Source organism: Ahaetulla prasina, chromosome 8 (assembly GCF_028640845.1).
Source record: "Ahaetulla prasina isolate Xishuangbanna chromosome 8, ASM2864084v1, whole genome shotgun sequence".
In the NCBI taxonomy this organism is placed as follows: Eukaryota; Metazoa; Chordata; class Lepidosauria; order Squamata; family Colubridae; genus Ahaetulla; species Ahaetulla prasina.
In genome coordinates this window covers 23,946,003-23,963,398 of record NC_080546.1, presented here as the reverse complement: position 1 = coordinate 23,963,398, position 17,396 = coordinate 23,946,003, and the positions used below count along the sequence as shown (strand labels likewise).

At 40.5% G+C, this 17,396-nt stretch overlaps 1 protein-coding gene across 2 annotated transcripts in view; it reads left to right on the top strand.

Moving 5' to 3' along the window:
• The window catches only part of TSPAN5 (tetraspanin 5), a 76,228-nt gene that overhangs the window by 49,388 nt on the left and 9,444 nt on the right, over nt 1–17,396 (top strand). Inside the window, exons 2-7 of one of the 2 annotated variants that reach the window (XM_058192098.1) lie at nt 5,324–5,374; nt 8,670–8,816; nt 14,447–14,617; nt 16,511–16,636; nt 17,065–17,112; nt 17,199–17,315. In XM_058192098.1, the coding sequence (XP_058048081.1) occupies nt 5,324–5,374; nt 8,670–8,816; nt 14,447–14,617; nt 16,511–16,636; nt 17,065–17,112; nt 17,199–17,315 (660 nt within the window). The remainder of the gene's footprint in view (nt 1–5,323; nt 5,375–8,669; nt 8,817–14,446; nt 14,618–16,510; nt 16,637–17,064; nt 17,113–17,198; nt 17,316–17,396) is intronic. The other variant, XM_058192099.1, reaches the window with a different exon arrangement.

Here is a 17,396-nt window from a genome sequence, read left to right as displayed (position 1 = left end):
AAAAAATCCCCAAATCTTCAACCAAAAACTGTCTACTATTGACCTCACCCCATTCCTAAGAGGACTATGAGGGGCGTGCATAAGAGCACAAAAGTGCCTACCGTTCCTGTCCTATTGTTCTCTTTATTATATCTAATTAATATAGCTATGCATATCCTTTACATACATATATATATATATATTTCATGATATATTTTCTTTTTTTACTATGACAATGTTTATGTATACTATTGTGACAAATTAAATAAAAAAAAATAGATGGGAAGGGTCTCAGAATGATACCAACTCCACCAACTAAGCCAAATGGATCAATGCAGTCCAGAGCGTAGCCTATGCAGCCTGCTTCATGTTTCGCATGACAACTGTTGTTGAAGGGGTAGGAAAGAATTTTAGAAGTGTGCTTTTCCTGCGTTAAAGTTTGCTACACAGAACTGGAACACATTGTGTTATTTCATCATGTAAGTGGTTTTGAAAAGGGCTATCTAGCAAGGTGAGGATCGTTGCTATTAAAATCATTTGAATATTTCTTCCTAATAATAATTCTTTATTTTAATATCTGTAAAATGATATCAGGGAGCAGATTTCCCATCCAGAAAATAAAGTCTCCTAGGCAAATTCATTGGTGATATAAATTCAGGCAAATCTTAACTAAATACTTACTGTGTCTTAATTCACTAATAGTTAGAATGAGGCTTATCACAGGCAGCTGTTGAAGGACAAAGAATTGGATACCGAGCTAGCTGTAAATGTTTACAAGCTAGCTTGTAAATGTCTATGAATTCAAGAGATGCCATGCACAGCTTGTTTTTTCATGAGAGAGCTGTGATCAATCTTCTAAGAAATAATTGTCCATGGCCCAATAATTAGCAGACTGGCAGCATGAGTACATTCATATTTTCTAGATCTTAGTATTTCAACTGCCTAGAAACAAATATTATTTTTATTTGGGGAATACAAAGTTCTTAACACACTCCAATTTTTGATTCCTATAGCAGTGCAAGGATTTGTAGGATACCAAATAGCGTAAATAGTACTTCCGTATGAGGAGGATCCTGAGCTATACTTATCAAGAATCAGATGATGATGATGTGTGTGTAAATATAGATTCAGGTTCATATAATGGACAAAGCCAAATGTTTTGGGGAGCTTGGACTGCCAGACCTCATTTCTTCTTGGTTAAAGCTTTGGGGATTTTGAGAAGAGACTACAGAGTCAGGTAGTGTGTTCCAAGTATTAATAACTCTGTTATAGAAGTCATATTTTCTGCAATCAAGATTGAAACGGTTAACATTGAGTTTAAATCTATTGTTTGCTCTTGTATTGTTATGATTGAAGCTGAAGTAGTCTTCAACAGGAAGGACATTGCAATAGATGATTCTATGAGTTAAATACAGGTCCTGTCGAAGGCGGCGGAGTTCTAAGTTTTCTAAATTCAAGATTTCAAGTCTGGTGGCATAAGGTATTTTGTTGTATTCAGAGGAGTGGAGAACTCTTCTTGTAAAATATTTCTGGATACGTTCAATTGTATTGATGTCTGAAATGTGGTATGGGTTCCAGACAGGTGAGCTCTATTCAAGAATTGGTCTAGCAAATGTTTTATAAGCTCTGGTTAGCACTGTAGTGTTTCTGGAGAAGAAGCTACGTAAGATTAGGTTTACAACTCTTAAAGCCTTTTTTGTGATGTAGTTGTAGTGGATGTAGTTCTTTGCTTGGCCAAGTGTTTACCTTTGCAGGGTTGAAGTGTGGTTTAGCAAATGTCTGGTGTATTGTACCAACAAGTTGTGGAAGCCCAGAGTGGACTGCTCTTTGCACAGAGAGGAGAGGTCTCACAATACAGTACAATATTGTAAGGGGGTCCAGTAGTAGAAACTGGTGACATACACATCTGGAGCAGGTCTGCTATTTGTGTCAGATCTTCACAGAGTAGGCTGGTATGTGGTCTTGCAGGGATCCAGACCAGGGTACTTAAATCTGATTATTGACAAAGGGCAATATGTTTCCTAGCCCAAATGAAACAACATATTTCATAGGTTGAGCAGGTCACCAAAGTTTGTGGCCTCCCTGATGAGGCTACATTATTCAATATCCTTGTCAGTTGGTTGAGGTCATAATGCTGCAGAATTTAAAAACTATGCAAAGCCATTGTATTAGGTCAATAAGCATAATTGTGTTCACTGAGTAAACCACAGCTGGCTGGGTTTGTACAATACACTAAGTCAAATCAAACAAAGCCATTTTGTGCCATTGCGAGACATGTGAACCAGGTCAGTGAATGTGTAATATAAAATCTTTCATCTTTTTGCTGCCTAGTTTAGAGTGTTTTCACAGATTTTCCAACAATGATCAGAGGTACTTTTACTCTGGTACTCTTAAGTTCTTACTGCCTCTCTTATTTCAGTACTTGGAAGATGCTATTGATTGTAAACTGAGCTTACAGTACATTGCAAAAGGAAAGGAGATATATATTTAGAACAGAGTAGATTCTGGGCAAATTGATGCAGCCTCTACATTACAGGACTAATCTTAATTCCAAAATATTATTATAGATAAAGATTGAAAAATAATATCACTATCTCATCTTCACAGTCTTGGCTATCTGCTGGCATTGAATATAATAGTAGACTTATTACTTAATGTAACATTTATACTGAATTTCTGGAGTCCTCTATATTAAGGTAGACTATGTTATCAGATTGTATTGATGAAATTATGCATTGTGACTAAGTGGGAGACTAGCTTTGGAAACACAGACTTAATTTAGAATGATGTCTAAACAGTTTTTGAGGTTAGCATTGTCATGCTTTTGTAGCAAAACCAACCTGGACTTGAGGATCCTCAAACTAACCCATCTTTTATTATATCATACTTATTAGAACCATCTTCCTGGATTCATAATCTTTCTCTAGTTTTCCTTTCCTTTCTGGTTAATGATGAACTGGAACTTATGATGGCTTCAGAATTACTGCAAGGGACTCAATATGCAATCCTGTGGTGTACCAGTGTTAAGAATAAGGGCTGAAGAGGTATGATTACCTAATCTGACCCTCTGAGAGCAGCCAGACAGGAAATCCATAATCCAAAGGCAGATTGAATAAGAAAGTCCAAGATCCATAGGTTTAGACACTTATTCCACTATTGACAATAAATTTATAGATCTGTTCAGGCCAGCAAGAGAATTGAAGTGGGTATCTCTTGCTCAGAGTTTTTTGAAAACAACTGCTTATTCAAGGAACCACCTTGACAGGGCAAGCCACTAGTATATAAACAGAGAACAAACTCAACTGCTTTCTAGCACTGATGTTACCTAGTTGACTAATGAAACATCTGCAAAAAAAAACAACAACAGCCAAGTTCAGAGAATACCAAGGACTCCACAGTTCAAATATCCTGAGCCACAAATATTCTTTTCCAATAATAACTCGAGCTATAATAGTAAAGTATTCCTGTCGATAAAGATTTCGTCCTACAAGCTGCTCTAAGGCAGATCCTGGCAGATTACTAACAATTTCTTTGCCTAAAATCTTAGGTTCCTCCACTTTACTATCTTTAGTCTAATATATGCTTCATTATAGTTTTTATTCAGGCTACCAAATCAGGGCTGCAAAAATCTGGACAACCACTAGATATTTGTGAATTCAATTCTCTCTCACACACACTTTCTCTCATAGTTCTTCAAATTTTTGCAGTTAAGATCTGGAACCTTTACATGATGTCCTTCAGCAAACAGCATTACAAGACACCTACACTGAGTGCACTGTAGTAATAGCCAAAGTAATAGCCAAAGATGCCTGAAAATAAATTTATACATATGAAAATTTGCTAGTGAGAAGTAGAAATTTTTCTGTTAGTTTATTTGTATGAGTTGGTAGTTCCTCAGTTAAGGTATTAATTGCTGCTTGATTGTTGATCTGGTATTAATCTTAGTGTTAATCTAGGAGTTTATTGCTGGTGAGAAGGTATTTTAGTCTTTTTGTTTCCTTTTAGGCTTATAATTGTCTCTTTTGAATGATATGTACATGTTGTTTACCTGTGTGTGTCTGTTGATGGCTGATTTGTCTGAGGAAGAAACATTTGCAAGAAAACAACAAAGCTCAGGGAGCACCAAGGACCTCCCACAATTATTATTGCTGCTTCTGTTGCTATTATTATTTGAGCAAATGGTTTCTACTAGTATCCTGATTTTGACTTCACTTTGATTTAAATACATTTTGAAGAATTAGCTTGCACGTTTATTTCAATGCAGTTGTACTGTTATTAAATCAATACTATACATACTCAGGAATTAGATTTTAAAATACAGTATCCTTTGAAAAAAGCCTGACAGTTTTCCTTAAAAATATGGCTTCCATAGTTATAAATACATTTGTCAGGTCTTATATAAACGTAAGTTTTTGATTGCAGTCACAGTATTAGGAACTTGGAAGCCAGTACTATATAAGTTTCTCCAAATGCAGAAAGGGGACTTCAGTTCTGGAATATAACCATAAGATTTTTTCCCCCTAAATGTTCTTTTTGAGTCAAATGCAACATTTCTAGCATCAGCTTCTGAAGATACATCAACTTTGTCATTGTTTTTTATCATCTGATATTCCACGAATGTTTTCTGTGATCTTAATTTGTTGGCTCCAAATTCTATCAAAAGTCTGTTTAGGCATTGAAAATGAGAAAAGAAAATTAGAGGGGAGGTTGGCAATATCCCAGTAATTCCACTTTAAAGGAACACGTGGAACTTAAACTCTTCCCCCAAGTATTTGTCTCTGAAGCTCTAACTTGAAGCCATTTTGTGATCTTGAACACTTAGTAATGTGGGATTTGGTTTCTGCTGGAGGATAAAAGTCTGCAGTAAACTCCTCTTGGCTCGATCCATATGTTGGTGCCAAGTACCCCAAATGTGGTTTCTGGGAGAGGAGCTGCTTGGCTGGGAGCACTTTTGGGGAAGGGAGCTGCCCTTTGTCTTTCTTGGGTGTTGTCTTGATTACTTTCACTAATGTCTAAATAGGGTGAAATGAACTTGTTGTTTCCTGAACACTCAAAACAGAATATTGCTTTTTAAAAATTGTCCCCACCCTCCAGTTGTGAGCATTGAAAAGTCAGAACTTACTACAGTAATTATGAGTAAAGGTCCACCTGTTTTTAATCTTTTAGGGAGCCCATTAGAATGTATTTCAGTTGGTTTAAGTTTTACATATGTCAGTCTTGGTTCAGCATAGTTTGGATTTATTATAAGATGAATGTAAGGGATGTACTCAGGGAATCTCTTGAAATGCTTACTAATCTTACTTCTTGCTTTCTCTTTCTTTCTCTTTCTCATTTTTTCTTGCAGTTCCTGGGCATAGCATTTCTTGGAATTGGACTTTGGGCATGGAATGAAAAAGTAAGTTAATAACAGCAATCTGTACAGCCAAATAAATTTAAACAGGTCTCCCAATATTTGAAAAAAGATTTCCTTCTTTAAAAGGTACATTGTTAAGCATATTCTACACATGACAAAGTTTGTTGCAAGTAGTCCTCAATTTATTACAGTGATTGAGCCTGCAATTAGAGTTGTTGGTCATGATAGTTATTAAGTGGGTCTCCACGTGACCACATCCAATTTTATAATTATTATTTTTTTGGCAGTTGTTGAGTGAACACATTGTTCATTGGGGCCATTTTTTTTTGCTGCCAGAAACCAGAAGGAAACACTGGTTTCTGGCAAAAATGTTGTAAATTGCAGTCACAGGACCATGTTTGCAAATGGCCATAAATGCAAGCACGTTGCCTGGCACTCAAAATGTGGACACATAACGTGTGTGTGTAGGGGGGGTATCAGAACTTTGAATTCTGGTTTTGAGTATCTTTGCAGGGGGAGGGGCCATTATAACTTCCAATGGTTGCCAAGCAACCAATTGACATATCCTAGCAGTAGAGAAAGGGCTCCCAAAATTTTAGAAGAAGCATTTTAGAGTGCCACCTTTAATAGACTCGTGGGTTTACTCAAATTGTATCCTGACTTTATTTTTTTTAATTAGATTTCTTTATTACTGTAAATCCTTTTAGACTCCTGGTGGTTTACAGCAATGAAAAACAGACATAATAGAATTAAGTGACTTTGGCCCAGTCATTCTCTCAGTCCACAGAATAATTGTTGATCAAAACTGGCACCTTGAATTGCTTCCAGAAATACGTTGTGCAATATACTTGTTAATATAGATGAAAGAACTGGTTAAAATAGACAGTGTCTCGGAGTGATTCTGCCCTGTTTGAGAAAACAGGGAGTGTCTTCAAAATGATGGTTGTTATAACTTGTTTTTCCACTGTTAAAAAAATGACATGCATTTATCTTTACACTTATTTTGGCAGTTTTCAGACTTAGATAATTAAAACCTGGCTGGCTTTTTTCTGTAAATAAGATGACAGTCTTAGATATAAAGGAGAAAATGAAATTTGAAAGAGACATATTGAAGAATGGGAAGAGCCTAGTTCTATCCTAAGAAAGTAAGAATTGCAGGGAGATGTTGGAATTATATGTATCGTTAAAATTCCTCTCATGAAATTCGGAAGAGTCCAGTTCAGGAATTATTTATTATGTAATTAATTGTTTATATATGTTAAAGCTTCTAGTAGGTATGAAAAATTGCTTGGTTTAATTTAGAGGGAGACAATATGTGGGCATTCTGATGTTGGATGCTGTGTTGCAATTGAGAACATTGGGATTGTGTTGTCTATCCTTGATTTAATTGATAATCTCCAAACAGATTAAACAAATGATGTCTTTGTAGATTAGTGTTTCTTAATCTGGCAACTTCCAGAGAAGTGGACTCCGTCCCAGAATTCTATGTGGCTATACTTAGCACTGACTAAATCCATAGCTAAATTGTCGAGGTTTAAAAAGACTGTTGTCGATGGTCTTCTTCTGTAATCCTTAGCCAACATGGATTTTGATCCTCTTGTTTGAAGATTAGAGGAGATCACCCATGAACAAAACTGGAAGAAACCAGTTGGGGAAGACTGAGTTAGTACAATAAACCACCTGAATGGATTTGGTTGAGTTCAGGTCTACCATATGTAGCTGTATATTTAAGCAAAGTATTTTGTTCTTTTGGGAGAGAAATATTGTCTTAAGAATTTGTTATATGGTGACTGCAGGATAAGCAAACAACTACATAAAATCATTAATGATGCAGAAAAAAAATGTTTTTTGTCCTGCCACTTGTTAGAAATTAAATGCAGAAATTCAGGACTGATAGAATACTTTTTTTTTATCTAGTGCATTTGCTGCCAGCATTTGTAGTAATAGCAGCCAACTTGAATGACTTTTGAAAAGAGATTGGGATGGAACACTACATAGTATTAATACAGCTAAAAAAGGGGGAAAAAACAAATGAATACACGTAAAAATATAGACAAAAATAGAAAAAATAAAATGCAGCAATTATTATTTAACTATATGAAAATTACAACTCAGATATTGTACAATAAATCTAACACAGAGATTCAGATGGTTCAATTTCATATGGAACCAGTCTAAAGACTGAGAAATGACACATTTCATCAACATCATATTTGATCCAAAGATTTTCATAAAGGGATATCCAAATAGCAATAGTAATAGCACTGAGACTTATATACTGCTTCACAGTGCTTTACATCCCTCTCTAAGCTATTTACATAGTCAGAATATTGCCCCCAACAATCTGGGTCCTCATTTTACCTACCTCGGAAGGATGGAAGGCTGAGTCAGCCTTGAACTGGTGAGAATTGAACTGCTGAAGTTGGCAGAAGTAACCACCAGGGCTGTTGTTTGGAATGTAGTTTAATATTCCTGAATATATTACAATATGTTGTTCACTGTGTGATGGGGAAATTGCCAATCCAACTTTCAGCCTCTAATTTCAATTTTCATTCCTAGAATGCCAGGATAATAAATACAGGCAGTCATTAAATATTACTTGTGTGTTTTTCTGCATTAGGTTGGGTCACAGGATGTGGATAGATAATGTCTCCTGTCTTGCTGAGGATGTAGAATAGATAGATAATGTCTCCTGTGTTAATATTAATACAGTACTACAGATGGGACTGTTTATCGGATATTGCATATCCTGGTTCTCTTCTGGTGTGCGTAGTGCAATAATAAGAGAGAGAAAAATATTCCTTCTTTCATGTTACGGAAGTCTGTTTTGAAAGGATAAAACTATTTCATTTTTCAGTATTTCAGAAGATTAATATTTTACTGGGATTTAGTAATGTGTATGGGCATACTTGAATGTAATTAGCAGATAAAAGGGCAGGCTGAGCATCTAAAAATTAGCCTTGCTGCACCATTCTTTGTTTCTCTCCTTCATTATTGCTTTTCTAACCTTTCAACAAACCAATTTGGGCAGAATGTCATTTGTGCTAAATGATACGTCATGACTTTTTCACAAAGGATATGGCTGTGGGCCTGATTGCAATGGTACACTAATATATGTCAACACAGAAAGAATTTACAGGAAATAATCAGAATGTTTGTACAAAATGTTATTAATCTCTCCTGGACAGAAATGCCAAATGCTAGTGTGGCTCCTTCATTCTTTCCTTGAAAGGGAAGGGGGAGTGACAGTAAAAACCCGGATACATCTGTGATATATTTGTATTCCTTGTTTTTAGCACTCTCTCACCTCTTCTTCCTTTTACATTCACTGCCAAAGGGAGTCCTGTCCAACATCTCTTCCATTACTGACCTGGGTGGCTTTGATCCAGTTTGGCTCTTCCTTGTGGTTGGAGGAGTGATGTTCATATTGGGCTTTGCAGGATGCATCGGTGCTCTACGGGAGAATACTTTTCTTCTCAAGTTTGTAAGTAACTGTACCTAATTCCTCTTTAGTGGTTTTTCCCCCTGTACAAATATATATCATTTTAGTTCGTTTAAAAATTTATTTCAAGCTTTTTTTGGAAATGCTTAACTTTTTTAAAAGCACCTTAAAAGACCTTAAAAGTCCAGCTCAGGTGTTCAACTTGGATGGGATGTTTAAACCTTAGTAAAATAATGGGATGATCTTGCCTCACTAGCTTAATGCTGAGTGGGATTTCTGATAAGTTCTTCTTCAAATGGAACCACTGGTAATTCTTTCTTTAAAACTTACTATTTAGCCTTCATTTTATGTACCATATTTTTCAGTCAAAAAGATGCACTTCCCCTCCCCCCCAAAAAATAGGTGGAAATGTCTATGCACCTTATAGAGTGAATGTTGCCGAAGCCCTGCCCACCCCTTAGCCCCCACCCTTCGGCCTCTGCCTCCCAGCAGTTTTTCTCTTTGCAGCAAACAGCCTGGTCAGTTTCAGCGCAGCCTGATTTAGCACGAGGAGCTGATTGGCAGTTGGATCGGCCGCCTGGAATACCGCCGATCGACTATTCCAGGCTGCAGGGATTGCTGCCACCTATCGCTGCCTGCACACGCCATATTTTGATGGTCAAGACCCCCAGAGCCTGGGCCTGCGGCTGATGCTATGCAACGCACGGTCCGTAGTTAATAAGGCCCCCCTAATATATGACCTTATCCAGGGGGGCGCTGCGGACCTTATAGGCGTTACGGAAACCTGGCTGGGCACGGAAGGGGGTGTGCCCCTTGTGGAGATGTGCCCGCCGGGTTTCCGTGCATTCCATCAGCCGAGGGCTCAGGGTAGGGGTGGGGGGGTGGCGGTTGTGATTAGAGAGAGTCTAGAGCCGAGGGAGACCACTGTACCTCAGATTGCCGGGTGCGAATCCCTCTTTGTGAGATGGGGTCATAGGTGCCAGATGGGTTTGCTGATCACGTACCTGGCTCCTTGCTGCGTGACAGCTGCCCTGCCCGAGCTCCTGGAGATGCTGGCCGGGGTGGCAGTTGAGACCCCCAGACTTTTAGTCATGGGGGACTTTAACTTGCCATTGTCCGGCTCGTCATCGACGGCAGCTCGGGAGTTCATGGCTTCCATGACGGCCTTGGACCTGACCCAAGTAGTTGATGGCCCTACTCACATTGGGGGTGGCACTCTGGACCTGATTTTTGTCTCTGGTCAGTGGTCGAGAGATCTGGACTTAAAGGAAATAGTCACTGAACCTTTGTCATGGTCAGATCACTCTCTCCTTCGTCTGGACTTTCTGACCGCCATTCACCACCGCAGGGAGACGGAGCCGACACGTTGGTTCCGTCCCAGGCGCCTGATGGACCCGGAGGGGTTCCGGACGGAGCTTGGGCCATTTCCTGAGGGTCTGGCTCACGGCTCGGCTGAGGAACTTGTTGCGGCCTGGGAACGGGCGCGGCGGGGCCTTAGACCGTGTCGTGCCTTTGCGGCCTCTGACCCGGCGCAGGTCCCAACCGGTCCCTTGGTTCTCCGAGGAGCTGAGAGGGATGAAGCGCCGGAGAAGACGCCTAGAGAGTTCCTGGAGGTCCAGCCGTTCAGAAGCTGATCGGACACTAGTGAAGTCCTATACTAGGGCTTACCTAGTGGCATTGAGGGAAGCGAGGCGTAGCTACGCCTCCTCCCTCATTGCATCGGCAGATAACCGCCCAGCCGCCCTGTTTCGGGTGACCCGCTCCCTCCTACACCAGGGGGAGCGGGATGACCCGTTGCAGGGACGTGCTGAGGAGTTTAACGGTTATCTATACGATAAAATCGTTCAGCTTCGGGATGGTTTGGACCAAGATTGCGGTGATACGGGTGAGACGGCTGAGGTGGTCTTGATGACATTTTATGGGATGAGTTTGACCCTGTCGCTCCCGAGGACATGGACAGGTTGTTGGGGAGGCTGAATGCCACCACGTGTTTACTGGACCCGTGCCCCTCCTGGTTGGTGCTGGCCACGCAGGAGGTGACACGAGGCTGGCTCCAGGCGATTACGAGCGCTTCTTGGTGGAGGTGTCTTCCGCCGCCTTGAAAGAGGCGGTGGTGAGGCCCTCCTCAAGAAGCCTTCCTGACCCGCTGTTTTAGGTAATTATCGTCCGGTCTCCAACCCGCTCGCGCGAAGGTTGTAGAGAGTATGGTGGCATATCAGTTTCCCTTGCACCTGGATGAAACTGTCTATCTAGACCTGCTCCAGTCCGGTTTCCGGCCCGGTTACAGCACGGAGACGGCTTTGGTCGCGTTGGTGGATGATCTCTGGAGGGCCAGGATAGGGGTTGTTCCTCTGCCCTGGTCCTATTAGACCTCTCAGCGGCTTTTGATACCATCGACCATGGTATCCTGCTGCGCCGGTTGGAGGATTGGGAGTGGGAGGCACCGTTTATCGGTGGTTCTCCTCCTATCTCTCCGACCGTCGCAGTCGGTGTTGACAGGGGCAGAGGTCGGCCCCGAGGCGCCTCACTTGTGGGGTGCCGCGGGGATCGATCCTCTCGCCTTCTGTTCAACATCTACATGAAGCCGCTGGGTGAGATCATCAGTGGGTTCGTGTGAGGTACCAGCTGTATGCGGATGACACCCAGCTGTACTTTTCCACACCGGACCACCCCAACGGTTATCAAGTGCTGTCCCGGTGTCTGGAGGCCGACGGGTCTGGATGGGGAGAAACAGGCTCAAGCTCAATCCCTCCAAGACAGAGTGGCTGTGGATGCCGGCATCCCGGTACAGTCAGCTAAATCCGCGGCTGACCATCGGTGGCGAGTCATTGGCCCCGATGGGGGGGGGGCGCAACTTAGGCGGCCTCCTGGATGGACGGCTGTCTCTAGAAGATCATTTGGCGGCCGTCTCCAGGAGAGCGTTCTACCAGGTTCGCCTGGTGCGCCAGTTGCGCCTTTCTGGACCGGGAGGCCCTATGCACGGTCACCACGCCTCGTGACGCCTCGCCTGGATTACTGCAACGCCTCTACATGGGGCTTCCTTGAAGGGCATCCGGAGGCTACAGTTAGTCCAGAATGCGGCTGCGCTGGTGATAGATGGAGCCCTCGTGGCTCCCGTGATAACACCCATCCTGCGCAGGCTGCACTGGCTACCTGTGGCCTTCCGGTGCGCTTCAAGGTTTTGGTGACCACCTTTAAAGCGCCCCATGGCATAGGGCCGGGTTATCTACGGGACCGCCTACTGCGACCAGATACCTCTCACCGACCCGTGCGCTCTCACAGAGAGGGACTCCTCAGGGTGCCGTCAGCTAGGCAGTGTCGTCTGGCGACGCCCAGGGGAAGGGCCTTCTCTGTGGGGGCTCCTGCCCTCTGGAACGAACTCCCCCCAGGACTCCGTCAACTTCCGGATCTTCGAACCTTCCGTCGCGAGCTCAAGACACATTTATTCATCTGTGCAGGACTGGCTTAGATTTTTAAATTTAGAGGGGTTTTAAATTGATTTTAATATTTATATTTCTATTTTTAACAATTGGTATTATTAATTATTGGCATTAGAATAAGTTTTTTAATGATTATTTTAATTTGTATATTGATGTTTTTTATATGCCTGTAAACCGCCCTGAGTCCTTTGGGAGATAGGGCGGTATATAAGTTTAAATAATAAATAAATAAATAAATAAATATTTTCAGCGTCCCCATTTTTGGCTTTCACAAATCCTGTTTTTGGCCCATTCAAGGCAGCGGGAATCGCTGCCTATCACTGCCGAATGGGCCGAAAACGGGGCGCACAGAGGCCAAAAATAGGGCATGCTGAGGCGGTGATAGGCAGTGGTAGCGATGGGTGGCAGCGATCCCAACAGCCTGGAACAGCTGATCGGCAGTATTCTAGGAGGCCAATCCAATCGCTAATCAGGTGCTTGTGCTAAATCAGGCTATGCTGAAGCTGACCAGCCTGTTTGCTGTTTGCTGCAAGGAGGCAAATAGCTGGGAGGCTGAGGCAAAAAATTTTTCTTGTTTTCTTCCCCAAAAGCTAGGTGCGTCTTATAGTCCAGAGCATCTTATAGTGTGATAATATGGTAATTTATTGTTATAAGAAGTGACATACAAATAACCCTGAATAAATAAATATTCATACTGAGGCACTGAGAAAAACCTTTGCCTATAGTTCCAATTAATTTATTCATGCTCTGTTCATACTTTTGTGTTTACAGTCTTGAATCTTGGAATGTTTCAGCATCAGTTCTGAGATGTAAATGTTTATTTTAGAATAGAATAGAATAGAATAGAATTTTTTATTGGCCAAGTGTGATTGGACACACAAGGAATTTGTCTTGGTGCATATGCTCTCAGTGTACATAAAAGAAAAGATACCTTCATCAAGGTACAACATTTACAACACAAATGATGGTCAATATATCAATATAAATCATAAGGACTGCCAGCAACAAAGTTACAGTCATACAGTCATAAGTGGAAAGAGATTGGTGATGGGAACTATGAGAAGATTAATAGTAGCGCAGATTTAGTAAATAGTTTGACCGTATTGATGGAATTATTTGTTTACCAGAGTGATGGCCTTCGGGAAAAAGCTGTTCTTGTGCCTAGTTTAGTCATTGGTGGTCTCCTTTGATAATTACAGAAAGTATAAATTTGATAGATAACTTAAAAAACAATAATGACTTATCGGCAGCAGAAAGATCTCAGTCTGGCTCATATCAATCGGTTGGTCAAACAATTATCTGGATTGGTTAGTTTTCTGCCATTAATGGCCGCCAGACATTAACAGTCCATTTTCCTGCAAATCATGTTGTCATTTGAAAAGATGTCTGGTTCCCTGCGATACTAAAGGCTGTAGTTGGCCACTCAGGGTTTAGATGAATATATTGCTGTAAAACAGGCTCGTTGGTCATTGGTTGTTTGAAAACTTGGATATTCCAAAGGGAATTAAATATGGAACTGTTTGAAAAGGTAGTCTTCCTGCTATAATACATGTGTAATTCATTATTCCTCTGATACGGTTTTTGCTGTAAATGTTTCTCAATGAAGCTGGCAAAAACAACGGTATATGCACATATACCATATTTTTTGTAATATAAGATGCACCTTTTTTCCCCAAAAAAGAGGGTGAAAATCTGGGTGCGTCTTATACTCCAAATGTAGCCCTGCCCAGCTTCTCAAATGGAGGTTCCAGAGACTGAAAAAAAGCTTCAGAAAAGAAGCCCCCAAACAACGCTTCAGAGGCTTTTTTTCTGACGCTGTTTCAGAGGCTTTCAAAGACATAAAAAAAGTTTTTTCTGAAACGGAGAGAAAAAAAAGGCAAGGCACAGAGCTCACATCCAAGGAACCTGTTGCTAAAATTCACCTCTGGAACAGCTGATTGGGGGTATTCCAGGAGGCTGATCCACCTGCCAATCAGCTTTTTTCTTATTTTCCTCCCCAAAAACTAAGGTGCGTTTTATACTCCAAAAAATATGGTACTTTAAGCACAACTGAAAGTGTTGTGCTTAAAGTATGTGTATTGTTTGTTGTTTTTGCCAGCCTCAGGGAGAATAATGAGCTGTAAAATGAGTAAAAATAGCTGTAATATCAGTTTTTAATCCATGTGATTCTTTGGTATTGCATTAGTTCTGGAGGTTTTATTGAAGCCAATAAATTATTTTACTTCTTTGCAGTTCTCAGTCTTCCTTGGAATAATCTTCTTCCTGGAACTCACAGCGGGAGTTCTGGCATTTGTTTTCAAAGACTGGATCAAAGACCAGCTGTATTTCTTTATCAACAACAATATCCGAGCATACAGAGATGACATTGATTTGCAAAATCTCATAGACTTTACCCAAGAATATGTAAGAGCTCCTTCTTTCTTTAAAATCTGACTGTGGAACCTACAGGGCTCACTAGGTGTGGTGGAATCCTACAATCCCAAGCATCCATCATTTTTATTCATTTAGATAGGAAAGACGAGGAATTGAGATTCTGCAATATCTGGTGGGCCATTTATAATGCTGCCCTTAGTTTTTTGGATACCGAGATGAGTGGCATATGAGTTTGATAAATAAATAAAAAATAATTAATTAAATATATAACCAATGAACCACAGATCTGCCAACTCTGATATAAGGGAAAATAATCCACTTTGACTGTGACTCTTGCTATACATCTACAGCCAGTGGCAACATTAACCTTGGCTGATTTCAGAAAGGCAAAGAAAATCAGACCAGTATAGTAGTTGTATGAAGTATCCTCAGTAAATACAGAGTTGTAGATTAGAATACGGGCTATGCTTAGAAGAAGGCAATGGCCATATTTGTTGTTAAGAAAAGTATATGAAACTATCTATGAAGCCACTACAAATCAAGCACAGCTTGGCTTTATGAAGTTTTCCCCATTGTACTGTTTTTGTTTCATTGCTTATCTGTTTATTTCTGAAAAGTTTTTTGAAAATGTTTTCAGGGCGATTGTAGGCATGTTTCTCATTGAACTGTTATAGTATCACCAATGTAAAAACCAGCAGTTATTTATTGAGAAATATTTTGCAAATTTCATAGCGAATGGATTCACATGGTTTTTCTTATAATCAGAGGCAACACTTTGAACAATCTTGTGGCCATAGCTTTATTTATTTATTTTATTTTATTTTATTTACTTATTTATTTATTTGTCACAACAGTATATATAAGCATAAGCATGAAATAACTATACGATATATAAGCATATATATAAGCATAAGCATGAAATAACTATATGAATTGGATACAATCAAAGGGAACATTACGACAGGAACGGTAGGCATGCTGGTGCTGTTATGCACGCCCCTTACAGACCTTTTAGGAATGGGGTGAGGTCAATAGTAGATAGTCTTGGGTTAAAGCTTTGGGGATTTGGGGAAGAGACCACAGAGTCAGGTAGTGCATTCCTGATAGCTTTTGTGTTCAGCTGGAGTTAGAAGGCATAATAAGCATGTTGCTGAAACTCTCTGGAAAATAAGCTGAATCGTCCAACATAAACAATCTGTTTTGGATAAGTGATATAGCTATTTAGCAGCTGTGACTGAGTTAATCTTTTTCTCCCTGAAGAAGCTTGAACAAGATGTGCCATTGAATGGTGCGGGAGTATGAACGGATTTCCAGAAAAGTTTGAACAAGCTTTTCTAATATGCACAGCAAAGGTGATTTGAGAGAATCCTATCTGAAGTGTTATTTCAAGCCTAGGGCTCCCAAAATCAGCACCACATACAAGTTGCATTAAATAACTGACTCCACATTTTAATTATTCTCTCTATATTGCATATTGGTCATGTGTGATATTTTTCCACAAAGGGTGGTAGATTTTTTTCTACTTTCTGAAAGATTTGGTTAAGCAAAAAAAACTTATTAAGTGGGTGGGTGGGAAACCTATTTGGAGCATTGTAGGAGATGCAGTGCCTTGGGAGCTTTTTGCTATTCCTAGTTATAGGGCAGGGCTGTCAGACTCATGGCCTGTGGGCTGGATGCATCATGTGCTGGCCACGTCTGATTTAGCGAAGGGGGAAAAAGTTGTGATACGTCATGGGATGTTGCGAGTTTGACACCCCTGTTATAGGGGAACTAGCACTACAGTAAAGTCTTGTAAACTTTTTCACGCATTTCCAGTACAAAATAAATCCCTAGTGTGTTTTGGAATGGTAGCTTAGAAGAATAGCCATGCCTGGCCCATGTTGCCAGAACTGTGATGCCTCTATTTTCCCCCCCCCTTCCTAGTGGCAGTGCTGTGGGGCCTTTGGTGCTGATGACTGGAACCTCAACATTTACTTCAACTGCACAGACTCCAATGCTAGTCGAGAACGGTGTGGAGTACCTTTCTCTTGCTGCACTAAAGATCCTGCTGTAAGTCAGAACAGAAGCCCGGCAAGGCTACTCTTCCATCCTGAAAGGACCATCAGTCACAATGGGATTGTTCTTACAATAGGCTAGTGCAACCATAAATATATTAGCTTTTAAGGTCTCACAAAGGCTTTTTTGCAGTGCTATGGCAGACAAACATGGCCCACCTTTCTGGAATGGAGAATGTATGTGATTTTTATTATGAGATCTGTTAAAAAAGTTAATTTTGAATGCCTGGTTTTCATATTTAAGCTCATAAAAGTAACATATTGCGAAATACGACAAGAAACATATTTTTATCTATATTTTTGAACTTCTGAGACTGTGTGGGATTCACATACCGATGGTAACTGGGATTGTTGTAACTGTCTTCGTAGGTTGGCATGAGGTTGTATGAAATTGGAAATTGTTTCTGTATCTTTATTTTTTAGGAAGATGTCATTAATACTCAGTGTGGTTATGATGCCCGACAAAAACCAGTAAGTTTTCAAAACTTCTTTTTGGAGAGGAAATGGGAAAGAAGTGCTAGAAAGATGTTCAATGTTTTTTATTATTGTTCTTGCAGGAAGTTGATCAACAGATTGTTATTTACACAAAAGGTTGCGTCCCACAGTTTGAAAAATGGCTGCAGGATAACTTAACCATAGTGGCCGGCATATTCATTGGAATTGCATTATTACAGGTGACCTGTTCTTTTGAAAAACTGCAGAGTATAATCCATCCTCAAGAAAGACCCCATAGAGTGAAATGAAAATTGAATCTC